The 25,434-nt window shown below is 44.9% G+C and overlaps 2 protein-coding genes across 3 annotated transcripts; one reads left to right on the top strand and one right to left on the bottom strand.

Annotated features, from left to right (window-relative positions):
• Nucleotides 1-535: 535 nt before the first annotated feature.
• On the top strand, nt 536-16,957 carry LOC119164471 (uncharacterized). 2 transcript variants are annotated; one of them, XM_037416665.2, is made up of 7 exons: nt 536-796; nt 5,983-6,109; nt 6,946-7,823; nt 10,506-10,561; nt 12,928-13,042; nt 13,914-14,076; nt 15,631-16,957. In XM_037416665.2, coding segments are annotated over exons 1-7 (1,869 nt in total). In that variant the 5' UTR covers nt 536-795; the 3' UTR covers nt 16,160-16,957. The 2 variants fall into 2 exon arrangements, with proteins under 2 accessions (XP_037272562.2, XP_037272561.2); XM_037416664.2 differs by having other exon boundaries at nt 10,503-10,561.
• Nucleotides 16,958-20,402: 3,445 nt separating this feature from the next.
• On the bottom strand, nt 20,403-22,513 carry LOC142768260 (zinc finger and BTB domain-containing protein 41-like). The gene is made up of 2 exons (XM_075870214.1): nt 22,449-22,513; nt 20,403-20,899 (listed from the first exon to the last, which is right to left on the bottom strand). The coding sequence occupies exons 1-2, from the start codon at nt 22,511-22,513 to the stop codon at nt 20,548-20,550; spliced, it is 417 nt and encodes a 138-aa protein (XP_075726329.1). The 3' UTR covers nt 20,403-20,547.
• Nucleotides 22,514-25,434: the final 2,921 nt, after the last annotated feature.

Genomic DNA, 25,434 nt, shown 5'->3' with positions numbered 1-25,434 from the left:
GCGCCGACTTCACGTCCAACGACTTGTCGGCACGGGGTACGGCTCGTTGCCAGGCTTCGAAGAGGGCAGGGTCTTTGGGAACAGAGAAAAGAGAAGCACGCTGACCTTGCTCCCTCGATGACACATAGCCGCTCGTGCAGCCAGGAGCAAAGCAGTGGCGTTGCCTCGCTTTCGTAGTGCTGGAGTTCATCCTAAGGTCGGCACTCACACTGTCATGTCAGCAACTAAATACATTTTGCCATAAGCGAGACATCAACGCGGAAAACTGCACACACCCAGACACGCTTCCAGAGGCGAACCAGCGAACCCAGCGGCGAGTCGACGAGAGAGCGCGGAGCGCGCGCTTCGCCCGCATCACTATGCCGACAGGAGCGCCGTGGTGGCCGTCGCGGCGGCGCTTGAAAACGAGGATCGCGCGCGCTCGGCGAATATGCGGGCGCTGGCGTCACCTCCCAATTCTAGCCACCATAACTTTGGCTTTAGCCTTGTAGATGCTGACGGTTATCGTGTGCGTGTGTTGCAGCCCTACTTTTATAGCTGGCCTCCGTTAACCCTACCTATGGTTACGTTTATACGCGTAAGACGTTCGCTTTAGTTGGTGTCACCGGTTGTTCTCGAATTGTCTAAAACTGCAGTAAGGAGGACGCTGTTACCAAGGCCTGAAAGCAGTCGTGTGCTATGATCCTTGTGTCGACACTTGGCCCCGTCCCCCCAGGAAGCGAGGCCTCTGTGAAGCGAGGCTAGTGGGACCACTAAATTCGCCAGTTTACCTCTTAGAAGCCACCGCCAGTTAGCAGTGAGTTTGTTTCTGTTTCGCCGTCTGCCTGCCCTGAAGGTTGCGATCGGGCTTTGATTGTTGCTGATCGGTGTTCAAGCTTTGGCGCATTGGCGTGTTGCAACTGCCACTCAGCAATGCGCCATCTGATGAAGCGCGCCAGCGCTCGGTAACTTGAACCGTGCGTGCTCGTGTTGTGTACTCGCCGCTTTCCGTTCGTTCGAACAATTCTTCCATCAACAGGTAGTAACATGAGCGAGCGATTCATCGTAAATTGTTCCCGTTAGCAACACGAAAAATGAGTGTTCTCCGTAGAAACTGGGGAACGCTACCGGCAAACAAGGATATTATAGGAATGCAGGCAACGACGCTTACGAATCTCCGATGTAGGAGCCGGCGGTTTCACAGTGCTGACAGCAGCATCGTAGCGACAGTGAGGCAAGCGAAACAAGGACAAAAAAAAAAATGCGAAGCACGAAAGCCGCGTCGTGACTGCTTTTTTGGGGGGGGAACATGAGCTTCAACAAGACGCTGGTGGCCTGTTCTGCAAAAGATTCGTGTGCGCATGTTCGCGAAAATTAAGCGCGAGCAGTCGACATGAAGTCTGCGCAACTAAATATTTCATATTTTCTCTCAGGAAACAAGTTGCGGGACATTCATTCTCATTTTAACTTTATTTACATGAAATGATAGCGTTTATGTGCACGCCCCGCCGCGGTGGCTAAGGTACTCGGCTGCCGACCAGCATGTCGCGGGATCGAATCCCGACTGCGGCGGCTGCATTTCCGATAAAGGCGGAAATACTGTAGGCCCATGTGCTCAGATTTGGGTGCACGTTAAAGAACCCCGGGTGGTCGAAATTTCTGGAGCCCTCTGCTACGGCGTCTATCATAATCATATAGTGCTTTTGGGACGTTAAACTCCACACATTAATCAATCAATATGGTGGTTTTGGGACATTACACCCAACATATCTATCTAGCGTTTATGTGCATGTTAAAGAAAATATTAACGGATGGCCAAATTTCCTGAGTGTCTCTTATAATCATATTGGGGTTTTGAGATGCAAAACCACAACAATATTATGAAACTGGTACCGTTGCACCTATTAGTTGCATTGCAGTTTGCCTCAATCACAAGATATGCCATCTTTGGTGGCTTGATCACTCGACACAAAAGCTATGTTTTGCTTTGAGGGCTGAGTGTATTCCTCTTACGTTTTACTGTAGTGTATGAGGACAAAGTTTTGGTTATTATCTTTGGCTCATAGAAATTATGTGAGCTATTTGTGGGGCAAAGAGTGTTCCCCCAAGATTTAAGATATGTATGAAACTGTGCTTAAAATGTTTAGCCTTTACTTGGTCTCGCTTTACCTGCATTAATAAAGCTTGAAATCCAGCTATGCATGTGACATTACCCCGGAATGCTTCTGTAATGTGCCTGTTACACAATAAACTTTGTCGTTTGTACCTTATAACATTTACGTTTATCATTGTTAGCTTGCTGCTACATGTTGGCATTTGATGTCACTTAGTGAAGCTTGTGCGAACAGTGAGTTTTCTAAATCATTAAAATACTATGTATGTAATCCTATTTATTGATTCATTCATACTGTAAGCCTGAACAGGCTCTTACAGGAGTGGCTCCAAAAACATACAGATTGTACACATCTACCGAAGAACAAAATTGATAACAGTAACAAAAGGTAGTAAAAAATCAAAACAAGAAAGGTTAACGACACAGACGACTAGATAGGACTACATATTGCAAAAAAAAAGACAGCAAAAACTAACAGGGAGGAGCACACATTAGACAACTCTACAAATGAAAACTGCTTATGGCATAGAATCAACGAATTACATTCCGCAAACAGTTGTATCGTTATGTACGAGGTCGCTACTTGCTAGTATATCTCAAGATCGGCTTGTATGAGTGAGCAGACCCCGTAGGAAGTTATTCCATAGTTCAAATACCGATAGAAAGTAGGAATACCTAAATGTATTGCAACGGGGGATAAAAGGCCTGACACTCTTGTCGTGATTTGTTCTTGCTGAGCGCTGATAAGCTCGGTTTTGGATAGTGTGATTGTTGGATAATACTGAGACGTAGCACTTTACGCTCTTTTGATAGGCCCGAAAGACGTGGCAAAACCAGTCACATCCGAGCCACAAAACAAACTCAAAATGTGTCCCCACAAGCGATAAAGGTGAAGAGCACCATGTGATGATGATTTTGTACAGGTGATGCAGTCGCTTGTAAATGCCCGCCACCAATTTCCCCCTTGTGAGAGCGGCCATTCTGGCCGCAACCTGAAGGTGCGGAGAACGCCTTGTGAAAGGCTTCATGCACAAGACATGCACTGTCTTGGTGTTGCGACGGCGCCAGTCAGTTGGATCAATAACAGGTCTGACGGGATAAATAACAGGAGAGGTCTGCTCCAAGACTGTGTATGGGCCGAGGAACCAAAACTGAAAAATGTTGCCCACTATACACTTTTATTTTTAATGCCCGTAACAATCGTATCGACGAGATTCCACTCTACTCTCACCAAAGAGGAGCCCATACAGATATGCATAAGAAACTAAATAATTTAGTGTAGCAATTAATGTGTATTCATGTTATAGTGCACCATTTTATTTTCTGCTTCCAAACTATTAAACTTCGTTATTCTGAACAGATTGATTATTTATATTTCCAGCAACACTGTCAAAATGCAGCGCATATGCTGTGTCCGCTCTGTGCAGACAATAGAGATGGTTTGCGGCATTCTAACAGTCTCGTGAATTGAGAAATTGACTGAGGAAGCTGTGTTTCTGCTTTTGCCGATGTGTTTGTGTTTTTGCATTGAAGGGGTTGTTTGCTCTTGTACTAAACATCTTGGTTGTCCGTTTTGGGGTACCGTGACAGTACCATCAATGGTGTGAACACAGTCGGACAGACATCTGTTATAAACAGTTTTTCTTAAGCCTTATTGTACACAACATTTTTACACACACTGTGGCTTTTTTGGAAGGCAGAAGCTTTCAATGGCTTGTACGCATGGCGTCTGACCGTCCATTCATCCATGCCATTGAACAATAGATTGCAGAATTCACTCATGAGTTGACTCACTCAGACTCGGATCATGCCACGAGTCTGGGTGTGTCATATTTTGGCGAGTTTTGAGTGCGAGTGAGTTCGACTGTTGGGAACTTTCTCAAGTGTGAGTCTGGGTGAGTCCGAATGCATCCAAAGTGCAAGATATATTTTTTGAGAAAGTCTGAGTGAGTTGCACTTTTGTTTGACGATCTATATGGCTGGAACAGTCCCAGCTGTGGCCTCTCCCCCCTCACACTGTCTCAGGAATCACGTGATGCCGTGGTAGTGGCATCGGACGGTTCATCTGCTTGTGCCACTCGCATCCTCTCGGTAATCATGCCATGGCAAACTGGTGCGCACGGCAACATTCCTTTGTCAAGACATCTTGTTGCAGCAGTCGAGTTAGTCAGATGGGCACAGGCTTTCGTTTATCACACTTCGGAATGTACAAAGTGCCCTTCAATTTTTATTTCACTCTAGTCTAAGCTGCATACGAATTACTATCATCTGCAAATAGCATTATATCCTGCCATGTAGCCGCACACGGCACGTAATCTTGTTGTATCTGTTGAATGTCATTAAATGTGAATGACATAGAATTTTCTCTTGTGACAGATGCCGTAGAATAAGTTTGGCTGCCACCATTAGCTAGCCTCATACCAAACATTCCACGTCTTTTGTAGGGGTGCCTTGTTTCTTGCAAGAAAAAACACACAGCTAAAGTGGCATTATAACCTAACTCCTGATCCACAAACAGTTCCATTAGTTTGCAAGAAAATTTCGCTGAGAAAATGTTAAATCACTTCTTTTATGAATAAAAATAGTGACTTGAGATCTCGGCTCTCTCCTGTATTGTTTGATACAATATAGGACCTAAAAAAATGTGTACTACAGTTTTTCGTTGTAGTTCAGCTTTAAAGGAGCATTAAAAAGAAATGGACTTGTAATTGTGGCTCCTTCATCCACAATACAAAAGCAGCACTGTTGCCAAGCCATGGTGCTTCGCAAACCAGAAAAAAGGCGCAAGAATGGAAAGACAGTTTATGTACCATTGTGTTGAAATTCGTGCACACACTCTCGCTACATCATGGATTTTGTTGGCATCCTTCAGCGCCTAGGTAATTCTTAATCGATGAAAGAGTGACAGCATTTCGTTCTGAAGCAGAGAACTAATGCAGCAAATTCTGGGGAGCTTTGGTGGGGCACTGTTGTGTAAGAAAATGTGGCTTAACATCTGCGACATCACAGATATACTGATTAGGGCATTGGCCAAAAATTGCAAACCTGAAGTTTGATCATTTAGTACGACTCGTGCATAGAAAAAGAAGAAAAAATGACGTGGTTGATCCTTTCATTAAGGAATAGGTGTTGCACGAAAGTGAACAGCATTTTCACAAGAGTAGTTCACTGATTATTGTGCATTGATAGCTTGCTCTGTGTCATTGATTCACCTACATTCACGCATGCAGCACATCGCCATCCCAAAGACTAACATACCTGATCGTTACTAAACCCTTGTGGTAGGTGAACTAGTTGTGGGACACTAAAAAGAAATGTTTTAGTAAAGTGCAAATTCACTATTCCAAATACTCCATTCCTATCGCGAGATGATGGTTTGCAGGAAAACGCGCGAGAAGAATAGTATGCGGGTGGAGAGATGCGAGCCTGAGATCCGTGATGTCGTAGATTAGGACGGCATCTACTAAGTCCTGCGTAGTTCCTACTTGGTAAAGAATGAAGTACATAGTCATCTGTAGAGACCATAGATGTAACATTAGAAGTGTCAGAAAATTTCATTGCTCTAACGTCTCAGAAATACGAAATACATTTCGAAATCAGTGACGTCACGTGCGGAGGTTTCGGCGAGAAATTTCAATTGAAGCTTCAACCTGGATTTTCTTCTCTAACAATGAACTTGTGATGGTAAAACTCGTGACATTAGGTTGTTGTAGCTCAGTTGGTAGAGCATCGGGCACGTTTTTTGAGGGTCACTGGTTGCATCCCTGTCGGTGACTAGTTAGCTCTTCGTCACATTTACGTTGCGATTACTGCTAATAACATCCCCTATACTTTCCTTGGCATCATTGTGTGTCTGTTCTTATTAAAATGGATGCTTGTATATTTCCCAGTGGAGAAGAAGCAACCCTCTCAGCAGCAGCCACAGAAAGTGGCCACTATTCAAGTCCCATCGGGCTGCGATGTGGTGCAGTTGTGCAAGCAGCTGCAGGAGATACGTGCCCAGCTTGCCAAGGCCAGGTGGGTTCTTTTGCGACTCTTTGCGGCATTGATATTAGTTGCTAGTATAATCAGAGCTTTTTCTCTGGGATGCAATTTCGAAAACATTCTGTGATAGGATGGAACACTACTAAAGAACGAAAGGGAGCAAACAGCCAATAGGTGAAGAGCAAGCAATCTGGAAGAATGCTTCAATTTTTTATTGTCTGCTGAGAGAATTCTGGAATGCTTCAGCATAGAACTACTTTACCATAATACGAGTACTGAGGGGCATTGCTTTAGGTGGTGTTGCTATTTTACGAGACATTCAATGGGTGTGCCAGTTGCCTAGCTGGGGAAATGCAGTGCAGAAAAATAATGAGGACGCACGAACGCAGTACAAACTGTGTGCTGCGTTTGTGCATTGTCGTCCTCTTTTGCGCTGGGCTTCCCCAGCCAAGCATGTACACTCGCCCAAATCGGTTTTGCTAGTTGCCATTTTTGCAAACTGTTGTCGGTCGTGGGAATACATTACGCCCGGCTAAAAGCAGGCTAATTCGATTCTTCGATTCAAGTGCTTATGTACCAACCCAATCCAAATCGTCTGGAGACCATGCTGTATTCTTTTATATTGGACGGAACAGTTTGTTCGTCTGTTTGGTGCCCATTCTTTGCCCTGGCAGACAACAAAGTGATTTACAGCACTGCCTTCTCGGGTTGCTATTTTTATGTCTGACTCTAAGACAAGCCTTGACCAATCTTTCCAGTACCATAGAATGTTCTGTCACAAATCGTATACAATATTGCACCAGTGTATGCAGTCTTGCCTCTCTAACTACAAAAGGTCACTCACAGGTGCTTCATTCTCTTTCAATCAGGGCCAAGGCGCAGCTAGATGGCACTGTTCAGGACAAAGCAGCCGCAAAACTGGATGAAGTGTGCGAGCTATTGAAACAAGAAAACCAGGACGACAATTATGATTTCCCGAAAGTTGAAACTGAGAACAGTGTTTCGACGATGACTGAGCACGTGGCCGTGGAAGCAGTTGCCAACAAGGCAGCTTGCGGTCCGTCGGTGTGCGCCGCGAACGAAACGGTGGGGCACATCGAGGAGCCCAACCCGCTGCAGCTCATAATCGATGGAGCTAACCTCGACGTAGCCTGCGAGACAGTCTCGACCACTGAAGACTTGGACAGCGACGCCGCGGATAGGCAGCCATCTGTGATAGTTGGTGGAACGAGTGAGCGTGAAACGGCGAGCTCCCCCCACAAAGACGACCACTGCTACGCTGTCGACTTCGCCAGCGGTGTGCAAGTCCTGTCGGCCAGGGAGCTTACGACTGCATCCGTCATCCTGGGTTCAGAAAAGAGGCCCGCTCCCGCCGGCACCGAGATTCCCGAAGGGAAGAAGGTGAAAATTATTCCTTCCATCGCCTCCTCCGAAGCGGCGCCCAAGGGTCAAGTGATCGTGGCCGGATCTCGCTTGCCGGCGGGTACAGCAGGTCCCGTGATTGTGCGTAGGTGCATTCTGCAGCCCTCCGGGAGCACCACACCGCAGGGGCTTAAAACATCGCCGGTGCCCGTCGCTAGCCAATCTAGAGTCACCATGTTGGTGAAAGCCAAAGATGTAGGGAAGCCTATTTGCATGCCGATTCGCACCTTCAACCAGCAGAGTGGTGGGCCTCTTTCGAAAACATCGCCGCAGAAACTCACCATCGTACACATGAAGGTCCTGCGGCAGCCACCACAAACTTCTAGTAAGCTTTCTTTTTGGTCATAGCCTTTAGCATTGGGGTTGTTGAAGATCTCCTGAAGGCTCTGTGTGGGCTACATTGTCAGTTTTGGGGTGTCAGTATGCAAATAATACAATAGACTCATTAAACAGAACCTGAAGAGACCAGGAAAATATGTTTTGTTTAGCAGGAATTTAATTTATAGTGTGCAGAATGGAAGTACAAAACCAATCTTGTCTGAAGCACTTGTTTTATTTAAAGGGGATCTCTGACACTTTTGTGACAGCTTTATTTAGCACTGCAATGCATGTAGCAATGATTGCTGAGACGAATGCAACAAGATTGATGGAGATGGGTGCACAAAGAGTAAAGTTATGAGTCCTCAAAGTTCAAAACTCGATAAGATGACAACGGGAACTTTTTTTTTTTTTTTCGCATTTAGCTCGCCTGCCGACGTCAAGGACCGTTTCCAATCACAGCGCGCATCTCGTAAAGACATACCCGAAATGTCACTTCATGGTGGCCTTCACTTAATACCACGCCCCGCCACGGTGGTCTAGTGGCTAAGGTACTCGGCTGCTGACCCGCAGGTCGCGGGATCAAATCCCGGCTGTGGCGACTGCATTTCCGATGGAGGCGGAAATGTTGTAGGCCCGTGTACTCCGATTTGGGTGCACGTTAAAGAACCCCACGTGGTCAAAATTTCCGGAGCCCTCCACTACGGCGTCTCTCATAATCAAACAGTGGTTTTGGGGCGTTAAACCCCACAAAGCAATCACCTAATACCACGCTACCGCTCTTCTTGATGGCTCTGCTAGCATGGTTACTACGAACCACGTGCGTTGCGTAGCAGACGCTCCCACGGTCACACTGTGTAAGATACGTACACTTCGGGCGGGTCACTTCTCGGCTTGCATGCAAGAGGCGTTCGACGGCAACGTCGGCGTCTGCCACACGTTGCATTTTTTGGCTCGCTAAAAACGTGGCATGCGTTTCCATCTTTAGTTGCTGGCGTACCAACGAGGCGCAGCCTCGTTTGCAGACTTAGTCTGGTGTGCGTTGTCCTGAAAATACATCATTTGGAAACAGGAATGTTTTTTTTCTGAGAGAGTATAAAGAGAGTTTTTGCTGTTTTTAGCATTCACTCATATGGCCTAGCTACCAACATACGATTAATGCATGCTACTTGTTGTGTCTGGCTAATCAAAAGCGAATGGTCTTTGTCATCACACCACATGACATAACGTCACTTCCCATAACAAAAATAGCCAATGTGTGTCGCCGTAGTCCGAAATCGGGGTAGTTTGTCCCTTGAATTAAAATTATGACGGCTTTTATTTCCGCGTTGCCACTTACGCAACGATATCGGTGCTTTGCACAACACCAGAAGAACCGATGAAAAAGACACACCCAAGTCGTGTCACAGGGCCCCTTTCGCAGAACCGTGTGTTCACGAATTTTTCACCTCTTGAAGCCTCCATTTTACCCTAAGCTTGTGCCTTTTTTTATGAAGTAGACTCAAATGTTGATATAAAGAACTCAAATATAACGAAATATTGGATATAATGAAGTAAATGAACAATAGTTATGCAATAACTACTATAACATTAGGAATATATCTGTAACAAATTTTCGGATATAATGAACTCATTTTTGTGTAACAGTTGATGCATTGTTACTAAATTTTTGCGAAAAAAAGGCATACTTTGATCCTGATTATTCAATGTAGCACTATGTGTGGTATTCAAAAAAATAATATACTCAAACGTCAATTAACAATACCAGATATCACAAACTATTGGTTATAGCGAAGTAAATTAAGAATAGCTCTGTCATAGATACAGTGCTACAAATATATAACGAATTTTCATATATAAAGAAGTATTTTTGTAGCAGGTGTGACTTCGTGTTAATGAGGCTTGAGTGTAACAAAAAAAGCTTTTTTCACCTTTGGGAGAGCTGGCTGCCCCCATGATTTCACTGGAGTTCTTCAGTCTTACCAGTTGTGAAGCTCAAATGCAGACATGTCCGTGGGCAAAATTGTGGAGGACTGGAAATGTGGCACACTTTGGGGGCAGTAACACAAAGAGAACCGCGTCATCACAGTTACTGGACTGTTTATTGTTATTGTGCATGTTGCTGCAGCAAGAATTGAAAATGCTGTCAAGAAAAGTCGACGAGTTCTACAAACATGGTACGGTCTGCAAAATATAGGTAATCCTCATTCGCAACGAAGGCTGCTAGCCTCATCAGAGCGGCATCTCTGGCAGGCTTCAGCACCGAAACACACGGAAATGCCATGCCTTCTATTTGCTGTTTTTTTTTTCCACCAACAAATCACAGTTAAATCAGTCGACCCCTGCAATTTCAGCCAATGTTGTTGTGCGGATTTTGACATTGGGGAACTAAGCGTAGCTTCGCAACTCGTATGATCGAAGAACTCTGATGACACTGGCGTGATGGCATGAACTTGCGGGGCAGTTTTCTGGCAGCTAGAAAAAGTAGCCGTTCCAGTAGAGGTGCCCGTTTCCCACCTTCCTTGAGGATGTGGAATCCCATCGTAGCTGCTTTTCACAGCTGCTGGCAGGTGGCAAGATGTGTTAACGCCATGTATGTGACTGCATGTTTGTACAGCAATGATGTATATAAAAGCTCTGCTTTATAGTGCATTTGTAGTTAGAGTGAAACTGTGTTCCTTTTCAGAAGAAGAGCCTATAGTAAAGCCATCGAAGCCACAGATGATGACCTCCAAGGCGTGCCAGGTGTGGTGGCTATCTATTTGCATTTTATTTTGTTCATTACTCGTATCATAGCACCGTTTTTTTTACCTTAGCACCGTTACTTCGTTACTGTGGTGTTACACTGCCAAGCCCGAGAGCATGAGTTTGAGCATGTTGTTTCCATGGCAAATGTGAATTGCTGCTCTATCAGTGCATAACGCTTCTAACCTGGCGGTTAGGTTGCCATATTTACCTAAAGGCTGGAGCATTTATTTGAACGGTATCGTCCCATACAAAACCAGAATATAACTTTCTCAAACATTTCGTGTCACGCAGACATTTGCATTCAAGTGAAAGCCCGTGTTCTTAGATTTAGCTACAGTATAAAAAAAGGCTGTCCAAGTTTACCCTGTGCATACACATCATGCTGATGATGTCAAATTTCCCTGTGTTTCCGTTAACTAGGGCAAAAGGTTCGTTTAACCTCTTAAATGTTTTTTTTTCTTTAGTTTTTGTGCCTGAACAGTTTATTTGTTTTCTACTTAATATTGTACATTTTGCTTCTAAGAGGCATATTTTCATTACTGAAAAAAAATAGAAGCATGTATAAAAAGTAACATAGCAAAGTTTTCGTCACGTGGCCTATAGTGTCTTTCAGGAATCGTGAATGAATGTCAACGTCTAGAAACTGGCAAAAGTAACAGTTCTAATCATCAAGGTAAGCATAAGTGTCTCTATTAGTGCTTGAAGAGCGGTACGATGACAAATAGCATCTTTTTCGTGACAATGCACAAGCTGCGCACGCATTGCCTTTGCTGCACAACATTTTCTAAAAACAAGTCGCGAGAAAATGTGCAATGGTAATTAAAATAATGAAGCTTGCCAAGCAAGTGCTGCCATCTGTGAAGCCACATGCTAACTAGCTTGGAAATTGGCAAGTCTCGTTTAAAAAGCATGTGTGGAGATATTATCCCAAGCAGGCGAGTCTCACTCATTCTAAATAGTTTGGGCACAGTTTGGAAGGACGGGCCGTGTTTGTCCAATACAGGTAAGGGGTTAAATCTCTCCTACCTCACAGTGATTAAGCGTGTCCCGTGTTCTACACACGGGACAGTAGAGAAAAAATTCGGTGGGCTGTGGCTACACACTAGACTTCTGCTATGTCAAAAAAGTTTATCATCATTATTACAACTCTCAGCCAGTTCATGGCCACTGTAAGATGAAGGCCTCTCCCGATGATCTCTAATCCTTACATCTGACAAGACATTATAATGAACATAGATATACACTCAAACCTTGATATGACAAACCCGGGTATAACGAAATATTGGTTTTAGCAAAAGAAATGAAAAATAGTCTTGCAATATATAGAGTGTTAAAAATATATCTTTATAACGAATTTTTGGATATAACAAGCTTATTTTCTTGTAAGATGCAATTTTGTTACGATGAGATTTGAGTGTACAATGATATTTGCAGACCCCGTATTTTTGCACATGTGGATCAGGCCACCAGAGAAATTATGGAAGTTTGTTACATCCACAGAAAAGGCTCTAGTTGTCTAAACATCCTCTCAATCGCCTTGCATGACACAAAAATTTATTTCCTGAATAGTTTTGTCTCCTGATACAGTTATGCTAAGTCCAACCTTAATCTTATTTTTATTTATTTTTTCATCCCTTGTTGACGTCATCGGTGTGTGTTTGCATCGTTATAAGTTGTGCTTTAAAAGACGTGTTTCTGTGCTAATAAAGTTATTTGCGAGAAAAGTGTTGGTGTTCGTGTTTTTACCTTTGTCCCCGTTGTATCTCGCTGAATCCATTCAACATATTTAACATCATCCACCTCGACCAAATGTCGGTTCTTCGTCAATGATCTCCGGTTTATCCTATTCTATGCAAACCATTCTATTCTTGCAAATTCTGTTTTAACTCTCTGCAGAAAAGCTAATGTTGACCAAATCAGATGACCTGCTGTACATGCCCCTGCAAAAAACAATGCAGAAAGAGTGCACTGTAGTTTAATTGTGTCAGCAATCATTTTGCTTGTGCAATAAAAGCAGTGTAGGCCAGAGAATTTCTGCAGAATCTGTAAATCGAGGTATTGGTAGCTTTGTTAATTTCTATGCATTCCGTGATTTCTCTTTATTTTGTGGTCCCGAACTTACTACAATAGTCAATAGTCAGAGCTTTAGCTCTGACTATTGCTCTTGATGCCATGATAGATGCACATCCACTGTTTTTTCATTATGGGGCCACTTTGCTGGCTGCTCTCAAGCTAAACATGGCTACTTTTCTTGATACTTGATATTTTGGTTTACTTGATATTTTGGCTCCTTCTCACATTTCAGACCTGACAAACCTTGGTTGTCACCTCTTTTTGATGGATCATTTTTCGATGTTGTGCAGACGACCAGAATCTATAGGAGCCGAGGCCGGAAAAAGGTAGAGGAGGTTGAACAAGAACCCTGCACTGCGCTTGTGAAGACATTCCCACAGCCGCAAAAGAAGGGACGCAGGAAACGTGAGTGCGGGTTGTTCAGCAAGGGCTTCATCACAACGCACATTTTCGACATTTTATACAAGCACCGAAGCTGGTCTCAATATGAAGGGACACTTCAGTGGAACAACAAATCAGTTTAGATCATTAAATTGTACCACGAGGGCCCCAATCTCGAAAGTTTCACCATCAATAGCTTATTAAGAGAGCACAAATTAAGACCATCGACTTACTTCTTGGACGCGATGAAAACCGATTCCAATCTGTCGTCCGCTGCGGTTCCAGCCATCTGGTGCTGAGCAAGCTCGGCACTAGCTCAGGCGTAGGTGCAGGAAATTCCTGAATTTGCCTTGCACAATCACTGCGCTTTTTTTTAACGAATACTGTGGTGCAGAAGCCGCTTGTTGAACTCGTGAAAGGAATGCCAGTGCCACCATAAACTCATTCACAAAGTACTGGTTAGGTAAACAAATCAACCAAACACTCGCTTTATTCGTGGAGCGTACGGGGCCTCGATGTATGTCATACCAGGGGCAGTGTTGCGAGGTGCTGCTAATTCAAATGTGTACTCGCGCTTTCTTTAAAGCCATATTGAAATATCTTAAAGGCAGTGTGCGCCGCTAAAATTTGGTTCGAAGTATCGATTCATACAGGGCAATCAAACTACACAAACATCTCGAGGTTTCAGTTTTGATACCTGGAGAGATTTATTGTGTGCATCTCTCAAGGCTATTGTATCGCATAAATCGAAGTTCCTTGCAGATTTCATCGAGATGCATTGCCATTGCAAAAGCGCTGGAGATGTCCTTATTGTTCTACAAGTGTAGGATGTCACTTCATTACCCTTCCAATAAAGTGGCAGCCATAAAAGTACTGTTGATGTTGCCTGTTGCAGGCAAGAACGCCATAACTACCCAGTGCGTCGTGTTTTGCTGCGAGGCGTGCGGCGACGCGTTCTCGGCGGCCAAGCACCTGCACCGGCACTGGCAGACAACGCACCGGAAGAAGCCGCTGGGCAAACACAAGTGCTCCTTTTGCAATTACACCAGCGACAGAAAGTAAGTCTCTGGTCTCACGGAGATTTCATTTGCTGCCTTCGCAACAAGCGTAGGTCTGTAGCGATGGGCAAATACTCAAGCACTTCGAATATTCCAAGAAGTGTTATGCTACTTGAAATGAGCGAATAGACATAGAGGTTCATTTTATTCACTCCTGGGGGAAATCTGAGAGCACATAGCATCGCAATGTGGCAAGCACTGAAGTGGCGTGGCAGCAGCAGCTCATGCGGGCACAGGTGTTCAAGGGACGTAGTGTCGAACCCCGTCGAGAAGCTAGCTACTGTCATGGAAGCACTTGGATGCTGAGCACATTGGGCACATATTTTGGTTCCTCTTCTTGCCGTGTATTACGGTAGCATACACCGTGAAAAAATATGTGTGCCTGCTACGGCACCTTGGCTCTTCAGGCAATCAGACAAAGCCTGCTGTCAAAATAGGTCTGTGGAGCCCCACTTTTGCCCATGAAGGCTCGGAGATTAGTGCCGCATAACGCTTAGTAAATATCACCTCAGTTCCAGTGGTTGCAGTGAAAAATTGTGCCTGCTTCTCGAGAGTCGCAGGGGCACCTCAGTAAATGCAGCCTGCGCGAGTTGCTGCCGCTGCCCAACTCTAGCACTCAACGTATTGCAATGCTTTGCCCATTGACTTCAAGGACGGTAGTTTTTTTTTTAGGATACTCGAATGCAGATATTTTGTCTGTCTATTTACCGCATGGATTAGCCACCAGTTTAGGCACTTACTGAATGCCCAGCCATCTTGAACTGGTGGATGAGTTCATACTTCTGAACATTGTCGATCAAAAAGCAAATGTTACGTATATCTGAGGTGCAAAATCAATACGTAAGTATTAGGTGGTGTGTTCCTTTAATATAAAATACATAGATACGTAATTCTAAAGACTTTAGTGTTTTTTTATGCTGCACTGAAATTGCGATGCTGTGCACCAAAAAGATGGCTGGCAGAAGACTCATCTTTCGACGACATTTGCAGCAAAGCATGCAGATATGCCGCCAATTTTTTCGCTTAAGTTTTCGCTTTTTCTCTTAATTTTTTTCCCTTAATTTTTTCCCTTTACCTTTGAAAAGATCAGAACATGACTGCCATGTTGTCGCTGCATCAGGTGCACTTTGGAAAACGATGAAAAAAGCAGGGCAGACTTTGCTGAATCATTCTCAGCGTGTCGGTGTGAAGCTGTGAAGGCTGTTTATAATGCAACAATAGAGGAGAAAGGCAGATGAAAATCATACTACTGTGAATGGTGCAACAAAGGCAATACACCTCTTGTTTGTTTAGAGTGCACCGAATGCATTGCATAATGTAATTTCTATAAACTGGTCTAATTTTCCATATTATTTCATTGGTGAACTTGCGTTTATGTAATCTCTGCTTTATTTTGGTGCTCGTTATCTAATGAGCCTGGCTGAGCAACATTCTAAAGTGACAAAGCATTATTTCACAAATGTTTTGTCTAGGCCGTGTGTATGTTTACCAGTTTTAATGCTGCAAAGTTCGCATGTTTGCTGATCCCTCTCTCTCCCACCTTCCCACACCCAGGGCCCACGTCAAGATGCACGAGCGGACTCACACCGGCGAGCGGCCATTTTCCTGCTACATCTGCCAGAAGGGATTCTACCGGGCAGACGATGTTGAGACGCACATGCGTGTGCACACCAAGGAAAAGCCGTACGAGTGCGAAGAGTGTGGTCAGCGCTTCAACGTCGCGTCCAACCTGAACCGCCACAGGAAGCTCCACACCGACGATGCCGAGATGCACGCCTGTGCAGAGTGCGGTAAGACATTCAACCAAAAGGTGCACCTTAAGTCCCACATGCGGACGCACACGGGTGAGCGCCCCTACCAGTGCAGTCAGTGCAACCAGCGCTTCACCGAGATGGGCAGCGTCAGGAAGCACGAGAAAATGTTGCACGCGGGTGAGTACCCGCATTACTGCCCACATTGCGGTAAGGGGCTCGCCAACAACTACAAGCTGAAGTTGCACCTCCGTGCTCGCCACTTTCAATTCAAGATGGAGGACAGTGACGAGGAAGGCGAGAACGTGACGCAGACGGTGAAGACGGAGTAAGAGAGTTCGAAGATCCGAAGTGCTCGGCGCTGCAAGTGCACGAAGCGAGGAGCCAAGTCCGACTTCGCTCTCTGATGTTCACAGGCTTGCGTGTGCGTGGTGACGCCAACTGGCAATTCGGCAAGGGCCTGCACTTTCGAGGCTGAGGTCTTTTAAAATGCAAATGCCTTGTGAGAGTGATGCTCGAAAGGAACGAGCATTTGGGCGGACACTCTCCCTCTTGTGCCTAAGCTGGCATAAAGGGCTTGGCAAACAGTTGAAAAACCATTATGCCTGCTTCATTTGCTATACAGATATTTCTGCTCTAAAGGAATAGCAACGTAAACTCAGAGCAGGAAGGACTGCAAGTGGTACCTCGAAAATTATAAATGCAGGGCTGGCGCGATTACGCTAACGCAAAACAGCGTGCCAAACTTAAAGTCATGAAGCAGACGCAGATGGCAATGCTTCTGAAATGTAGAAGCAGGATCAATGCCCTGACTAACAAAACACCTGCGAAGGTAGCACTGATGTGTAATCAGTCCAACTGAATTTTCCTTTGTGTTTACCATGAAAAGGTGCATACGAAGGGAACAGTAGGTTTTTAAAGATCGGAAAAAGCATATACCATGGATCCACGCTTGAATCGCACGTGCCTACCCTGCACTCCAGCAACTTTAGCAACCTGAATGTAGCCTGTATTTTCACACAAACTTTGTGAAGAACTTACAGAAGGAACACTTGTGTATATGGAAATAAGCTCCGGCAACAGTAACCGCTGGAAATAACCACCAGCAAATAAACAAATTTTCATGCAAACTGTTAAAGCTGTGCTTAAGGGTGGGGAAGTGAAATAAGACTTCATCACCAAGCCAGAAATTTTTTAGTGGAGTGTTTGTGACTTTTCATCTTGTGTGAGATGATCCACGAACTGAGAAGAAATTACACGTGGAGGAGGAGGAACTTGTTTACCCGTCTTGGATATACAGTTAAACCTGCTTATAACGAACCTCCATATAACAAATTCCTCAATATAATGTTTTTCTATTCCCCGCCGTTACTCCATAGAAACACATGTATTTGTGACCTCTATGTAACAAGGTAACAGCGAGAGACAACCTTGATATAAAAAATTTTCGCTGCGGAAAATGTAAGAACTTTGCCCCGGATTTTGTCATTTTGGCACCAGCATGCATCATCCACGGTCGCCCCGCTGCCGAGGAAGTGTGAAGCGGTGGCGACGCGTTCGTGGCCCCGTTGAGTCCCAAGCAAGAGCGAATGCTTGTTATTGCATGCAGGTGTATAAGGTGGGCAGGCGAGCCTGCGCCTCACGAGCAGACATTTCCACCAGTCTTTTTGCCACGGGTGCATGCGCAAATGTCCCCTCCCCCCTACAAACCAAAAACTATGGACCATCTCCTCGAAGGGAATCCCGATAGTATGCGAAGCAGCAGTGGTGCGCACGGCTTTGACCCCATTGAAAAGGGTGTCGACGCGTGTAAACGTTTATTTGAAATGCAGAGATAGGGGAGGCGGGCTGGGTTTCGTGTAAGTTTCATCGCAGATAAGCGAGCCTAAAGAGTAGACAGATGTAGTCACGCGTCCGCAGCATCCATATGGACGCAGTCTGCTAGCTATTTGTAATGGCAGGCCACGTCCGTGCGGCTGCTGTGGACGTGCCACTAAATCTGTCTAGTGTTTCCACTCGACATGTGGTCAAGCTTTGTGGGTGGTGGAGAGGGTGCAGTGAGAGAGAAGTGTGTTGCGAGCTGGCGGAGGAGCCAGCAGCTTCTGTGGACGAGGGAAAGAGTGACGTCAACATGCAGCTGCGACTTGACCTACTTGGCATCATTCCAGCAACTGCGGCAAGGGGAGCGGGATGCTGCACGTTGGCAAGGAGGCACGGCCAGACAGCGTTACACAGGCTGGTCAAAGAGCTGCTTCGCATCTAAAAGAAAACAACTTTTGCGTAGGCAGCGCCACACTTATAGTTAGCATCACATATGTGTAGCCATGCTGGATATTTAAGGCACTTAACTGAATAGCTTTCCGTGGTCCATGTCGTTCGCTCTTCGTTTTCGACGTCGTGCACGTGTGATTAGTTTCACTGCGCGCGCATGGTTCAGCGCGCAACGACGTTCAGCTTTGCTTCTTCTTTTCTTTTTTTTAAATGAGGACAGCCCCGTTCTCACTATGGAGGGTATCTCCGATTAGGCACTGATGGAAACCCTCTAAAACCACGGTAACAACAATGGATTTTCGAAGAACGACCCATCACGCGTTTCCATTTGCGCTGCGAGTTTCCTTAACAGTTTCCTTAACAGTTAGTTTCCTTAACAGTTATACGATAACTCTAATTCCAGTTTATTTGCAGACTGGTCCATTCCTCGTGAATGAACTATTTTACTAAAAAATTGAGCCATGTGCATACCAAGAGTTAAATGGACAATCTGAATTATACCTAGAATGCTTATTTGCGTACAGTGTTGCTTTTGCCCAATCTATTAGTAAATACCACCGCAGACATTAGGCAGTTTTCGAATAAGGGCCCCAATTGTTACGGGGCCCCAGAGATCATCGGCACCGAGGCCACTGCGCATGCGCAAGAAAGACCCCAACAGGGTTTGGGTGTTTCTTTCTTTTTTTGTTTGCCAAACAATTGTTCATTCTTCTGCATCACTACTATTCGACTGAGGTTTACACTTGCGTCTACTTCAACAGACCAGCATTCTATGCCAGCTCACTATTTATTGACCATAGGGGTGAGTTGGGGAAAATGATAACGCCCCCCACCCCACCCCAGAAAAAAAAAGTTCTTTCACTGGAAATTTTTAATATTATTCCTGTAATAAAGTTTTGATGTAATAATATTTTTTGTATTCACAAGAATTTTGCGAATATGAGATATAATAACAATGTTACAGGGGTTAGAATATTTGTCAACACTGGTTTCAAACTTTTGTGCAGCCTTGCCACCATTCTGTTCTATGGGAAGGAGGAAAGCGTAGCCCGTTGTCTTTACTAATGCATTACGGTGGCTGCCGTGACAGGGGTATCAAACTCTCCATAATATTTCTCACCTGAACTTGTAGCTCAATCCAAGTCTTACTGAGTCGACTCATGAGCCAGTTTGCTGACCTATGCAACATACAAACCTAGGTATATCAAGAGCTGAAAGTTTACTCTTTGAATGTCCATCGAAAGTACTGCTTGTGAAACAATAAGCAGAGGAAGGGAAAAATAAAAAAAGGATGTTACTCAATGAGGCGTTAATGTGTGGAAATACACAGTGCACGTGTGCAAACAGGTCGATTACGTGCCTCATAGGAAAGAAATGCAGACTAGCACTCTCGGCTAGCACAAATTAAAAGTGCACAGTGAAGCAGCAGAATCGCCCCACACTGCACTATGACGACCCTCATGTCATCATGTAGGTCTCTCACTGGTCTTGGAATAACGAATCGTAGATGGCAGTATGCAATGGTCTTGGTACATCCAAAATGAAGCACGATTTTGCTTCCCCACTTCAAGAAGGTGTATACGTCGTTGGGAAGAAAAACACACACCATGACGCATTTGTTCTGAATGACTACAGAACCCTCAAGCAGGGGGACCCAGCACCCCACCGAGTCTGCTTCACCAAGTCCAAGATGCTTGGAACACCATTCAAAGACCCTTAAAACGTAGTTCACTTAAGAATCCAAAGGACGTTATATTTAATGTTGAAATGATAACAAAAAACACAATTCTGTTCTACTGTCTCTTTACAGTGGCATTATTTGCAGAAGAAACTGGCTGACACTCCAATAAGGGAAAATATGCCTTTCTGAAAGGGACCACTTTGGTGCATCCCAGAAAGAGGGAAAACACAAGACGTGATGCATTCTGCAGATTCATTGATGGGTCAACCTGTGTGTCAAATCTGTGGAGACAACAGTTTAAGACAGATGAATTGCTCATGATGTTTTCATGTTCATTTGAGTAAACATCCCCGCACGCCATCTGTTCTTGACAGGGGTGTTCAAACCGCCTTGATTCTCTCGTGGGCTGACTGGATGGCACCCTCTGCAATTTTCGTGCCATTGATGCCAATGATGATGCCATAACTGCAGTTGTAGCTTGCCATCGCAACCTCAGGGTGGCTCACCCGAAGCAAGCTCCACTTTCACAAGTTGGTAAGCTAGAACTAGTTTGTATGAAGCCATCACTAACACAGAATGAAACAAGTATACAGATGCACAAGGAAGGTAAGGACACGAACAAGTGTTTGTTTGAGTCCTTACCTCTCTCCCGTGTCAGCTTCGCTGTTCCACACTGCACTTGCAATGCGTTTTTCAACTTCACGTTGTTGTTGAGGGTCTTGCCCCAGTAGGAGCAGCCGTGCCCAAGTGCCACTTGCGCTGGTGTTTTCAGACATTGGCGAGCTGTGTGAAAGACTGGGGGCACAGGCCGCACCGGTAAAGCTGCTTGCCCTGCATCGGCTGGTGGATCTGCAGGAACACCTTTTGGGAGAAGATCTTGTAGCAGTAGGGGCAGGCGTGCTGGCGAGCGTCTTCTGAGTGCACCAACCTCTCGTGTCGCTTCAGTTTCGATGAGCTGTGGATGTGCCGGCTGCACTCTGTGCACTCGAATGGCTTCTCCGCAGCGTGTGTTTGCACGTGCGCATCAAGTGCGTCGGCCCGACTGAAGACCTTCGGGCACACGTCGCAGGTGAATGGACACTCGCCCGTGTGGGTTCGTTCGTGCCTTTTGACAATGGTCCTGGGTGGTGAGGAGAGATGCGTAAAAGCTCTTTAGCATCGCTGCCAACCTATGAACATTATTTCGTAAAAATGGACTTAAACTGGACTAAATTTCATCCCATATACATTGAGCATTTTAGCACCACCAACAGCTCAAGCCTAGCTGCAGCCCCATACACCTACCTTCGATATTCACTGTTAGCCCACTACATGCATGGAGTAGTATTCAGGCAGATATTTCTCACGCCTTATGTCATCGGACCTTTTAAACACAAGTTCAATAAGGACAAAATTACCAAAATGCAAACATTGCATCCTCCACCAAACTCTGTTAATTGGAGTCAACATGATATGCCTCTACACTAAAGCCTAAAAATGGCCTTTCGGTCATTCATTCATGTAGATGCATATTGTCATTCTCATCAGCTTTGCTGCAATGACCCCCATTTCAGTATAAGCATTCAGAACATCTCTTTACCATCGTGCGCTTAGAAGTGATCACCCACAGCTGCTTCTAAGAGAATCGAATCTGTCCCCATCGTCAGTTTTTCTACAGAAACTACTTATCAAGAGATAATGGCCACTTGACTACAAACTGATATGCAGCACACCTTTCTATATTGCAGCACTGGTCAGCCACGTGAGCTAGTGTCGACAAAGCTAATTTGAAGAGGAAGAGCTTGTAAGGAAGGGTTGACCTGCTACCACCCTCACAACCTCTAAACTAATATAGCGGAGTTCTCAAATGCATTTAGTAGCCCACACCATCTTGGAATTAATCAGAGGTGTTACTGAAACCGAAAATGTGGTTTGCAGAGAGCCGATTTTTTGGCTATTTTTCACAGTGTGAAATCATATCACTTCAATATACTGTATAAGCCTGCCGAGACAGGAGAATGATCCTGAACTACACAAATTCGACTAATTAAAGAAGGTGGAATTAACGGGGTGTTACTGGGGCAAAAAGTACGGAAAATAGGCTCACTTATTGTAACTATTGTAGGGGCAGTACAAGCACCTGTGCTTGCCTTCCCGCTTCTCTTTGTGTGCTATCTGTGAATGCCGGTTCACATGTGCAGCAGTTGCAAACGTGTCTCCGCAAACTTCACAAAGGAAGATGCCACGCTTAGTGGTAAAGGGGTCCGCACCTACAGCAAATAGCATTGCAGTGCTTATGCCAAAGTAGCCTTGCAAAGGGCACTTTCAAAACTTGTGCTCTGTCACAATCGCTGTCCGATTTGCTCACACCACTATGAACTGGTTCGCAGCAGTGCATCAAAAGTTATGAAATTGTGCGGCTTCAATTTAGCAGAGCGGCTACAACATGAAACTAAGGCTGAATAGTTAGCCGGTTAACAATGTGCAAGCCTTGTGAGCTGTACCCACCCTTTCTAAGGAACCCTGTGAATGACAAAAAATGTGATTACTGATAGCGGGGGTGTGAATTGCACTTCTGTCGAAGCCACCCAACCGGCTGATCCTCTCCCGTGTTTGACTATAAAAACTCATCAATCATATAATGTACTCAGGTGTAGAACTGCGCCATTCAAGACATACTGTCCTCTTGCCCTTTCATCATACATTTTGCTACACCACCTTTCTCCACGTTGCCCAAGTAGCTTCCCAGTGCCATTCTCGGAATCTAAGCAGTAGAATTCAGAGCTTATTACTAAGATGATGAAGACGATACTGAGTCAGCTTCAGTGGCTCTGCCCCGCCGCGGTGGTCTAGTGGCCAAGGCTGCTGACCCGCAGGTCGCGGGATCGAATCTCGGCTGCGGCGGCTGCATTTCCAATGGAGGCAGAAATGTCGTAAGCCCGTGTGCTCAGATTTGGGTGCACGTTAAAGAACCCAAGGTGATCGAAATTTTCCGGAGCCCTCCACTACGGCGTCTCTCATAATGATATAGTGGTTTTGGGACGTTAAACCCCACAAATCAATCAACTTGTGTTGCTCTTGCATTCCTCGTTGTACGTCGTAATGATTTGTGTGATATACGGCTGCTGATAGAGGACTAGACGTGGGGACATGCTGTTTGCTAAAGGTGATCGCAAACAAGTGTAACCTCACAAAACAGCTGTCCGAGAAGAGAAACATGGGTTGCGCACAAACACGAAGGACCGCAAGACATTGAACAACGTCGATGCATGCGAACATCTTTTCATAGGAGGCAAATTATGTTTCCATATTTCCCCACTTTTTCACTTGTTCTGTGACCACAGAGTTGATAAAGCGTTCCAAACACAGCGGACGCGCCTTGCTTTTTGGAAGGCCCACTAAGCTCTTTATTGGAACGAACTCCAATGGGTGCCGAACATGTTATTGGGCCACAGTTGTATGCAGCAATCAGCGACAAAATTTTTGCGGCTTAACATGTCCGTGGCAAAGAGCTCTGCAGTAGGTGACTAATTTGAAGTTGTTTCACCCATTATGTGCGATTAAGTGGACTTGAATGCTGAGGGTACAAGTTTTCCAGTTAACAATGCTTCAATGAAGGCTGCTGTTTTATGGACGCAAGTTTATGCCCCAAACTCAATCATAATGCCCCATCCACGCATAAAGTAAGTGAGTGAGTCCAGTGACTCATAGTCCTTTATTGGATTCAGTGAAATGTGGTTTGTCAATAGCATGAAGTAATTTATATAGTTGACATGAATAACCAGCAGGCTTGCATCAAAAGCAGCTTGCGCACCTACCGGTAGCTCATATGGATCTGCGCAGTCATACAGGCGATCTATTCTTGGTATCTGACCTGAGTTGATCCTACAGGTTTGTCAAAGTATGTCCAAGAATGCCCTGAATAGTTCCCTGTCGGTATAAATACCAGGCAAATCATGAAACCATGCGCACTACGTAGATGATTCTACGCACGAATGTAAATGCAACGTTGTTACCGAGTAGCATGTGCTCGGTGATATACTCAAAATCAGAAGACGGGAACTGTGCCATCTGCATATTATGTATGAAGTTGAACCATTTCTCTCTCTGTTCCTCTCCTCTTTGCAGTGAGTAAAGGCTATGGGTTGTATCAGCCGGAGGATCAAGCGCTGCATTTTGTGCAGTTGCCCCTTGGTCAATCAGATATGCGAAAGCATAGATTAACTCATGCATTTCACTTATGCAATGTTTTTGTTTGTATTGTGGCTAATTAAAAAAAAGTAAGTCTGATATAAGCTGCGACTCCAAGCATTTGCAACTGCAATGAAATCTGCAAGTCAGGGGATATAAAACTGCAGTGCACAGACGTCTTCAAATTTATGTGCACACTTTAGAAATATTCACACATGTTCTGTATAGCCCGACTAATGGAAATACATCACTCAATTGTGACCTCAACATTATCACATAGTTCCAACATGACTCCAGGGCGGCATTACGAAATTTAGCCAATATTAGAAAGCTAAGGCAGACATCGCGTGCTAATAGGCATCTAGCTCCCAGATCGCGATTTAACTGCCGTGAGCGGCAAGCTCGATCCGAATTGGCTCATGTGGCAGGATATCTTCATCGCGTATACACAGGTGTATCCGCGATGAAGATATCCGATCCGAATTGATACTTATCGTAATCGGAAATACCGACGTGTCTGTACAGTCGGTTATCTGCCCTATACGATCAAAATTGGCCGCGTCAGAAGGGGAATGAATAAGTTCGTTTCTTTGTTGGCATCGGTCCATGTATGTTTCGTATTATCTGACATTGGATGCAACTGAACACTATAAGCGATGGGTCGCAAAATAGAATATTATTATTTTGTACCCATTAACTGTGGACCATACCCACTGTGGCAGATTGGCCGAGAATTGAGTGGCTTTATAAAATAGTATGACATTTTAGAATAATAATCGTTGTGTAATACAAAATGTAGAGTAACTTGCCATCATCTCCTTTGCCGTCTTTCATTGTTTGTAGCCTAATTCATGTTAGTGTTTTGTTGTTTTAAATCTTCGCAGCGCGATCAGAGGAGCCGTACAATAGAGCTTACGAGATAGAGTTAATATACCGACTGTATATTAACTCTATGACTGTGTCTCAGAACCTCAGTTTCCTTCGTAGAGTTGCCACTCAGAACACCTACCAGTTTCCGAAACTCTATGGTTTCCTTAACTCCAATTCTCTAGATTCCCTAAATGTTACGTGAGAGGCACGACCTACTGTACTCCTGACCTGCCCAGCTGGCGGCGGTCTACGGAGCTGCCTGCGTCGGCTCGGATTCCAAACTTCGCCGCCTAGGGGGCGCTCGAGTTACCCCAGCTGAGCGCCGGTGGATGCATGGAAATGCATGGGTTGCTGCCAGTTTAGAGAAGAGTTTCATCACGTATTGAGTAATTGTGGCGGCTATCTTGTATCATTTAATTTCATGTGGCTTTAAGAATCTTCTTTTGCATTTTAGTCGACATTTCCGTGCATCGTTTTTTTTCAAATAGAATCGCAAATCAGGTACAAACACATGTATCAGCGTGCAAAACAAGGAAGAATGACGACGGAGACAGGTTGTAAAAAGCGCTGGCCACCAAATGTTTATTCAACTCATGATACCAGCTATATCTGTAT

This window comes from Rhipicephalus microplus, chromosome 8 (genome assembly GCF_043290135.1).
Source record: "Rhipicephalus microplus isolate Deutch F79 chromosome 8, USDA_Rmic, whole genome shotgun sequence".
Classification (NCBI taxonomy): Eukaryota; Metazoa; Arthropoda; class Arachnida; order Ixodida; family Ixodidae; genus Rhipicephalus; species Rhipicephalus microplus.
Note: the sequence above shows the minus strand (reverse complement) of the source record. Positions and strands in the feature narration are given on the sequence as shown.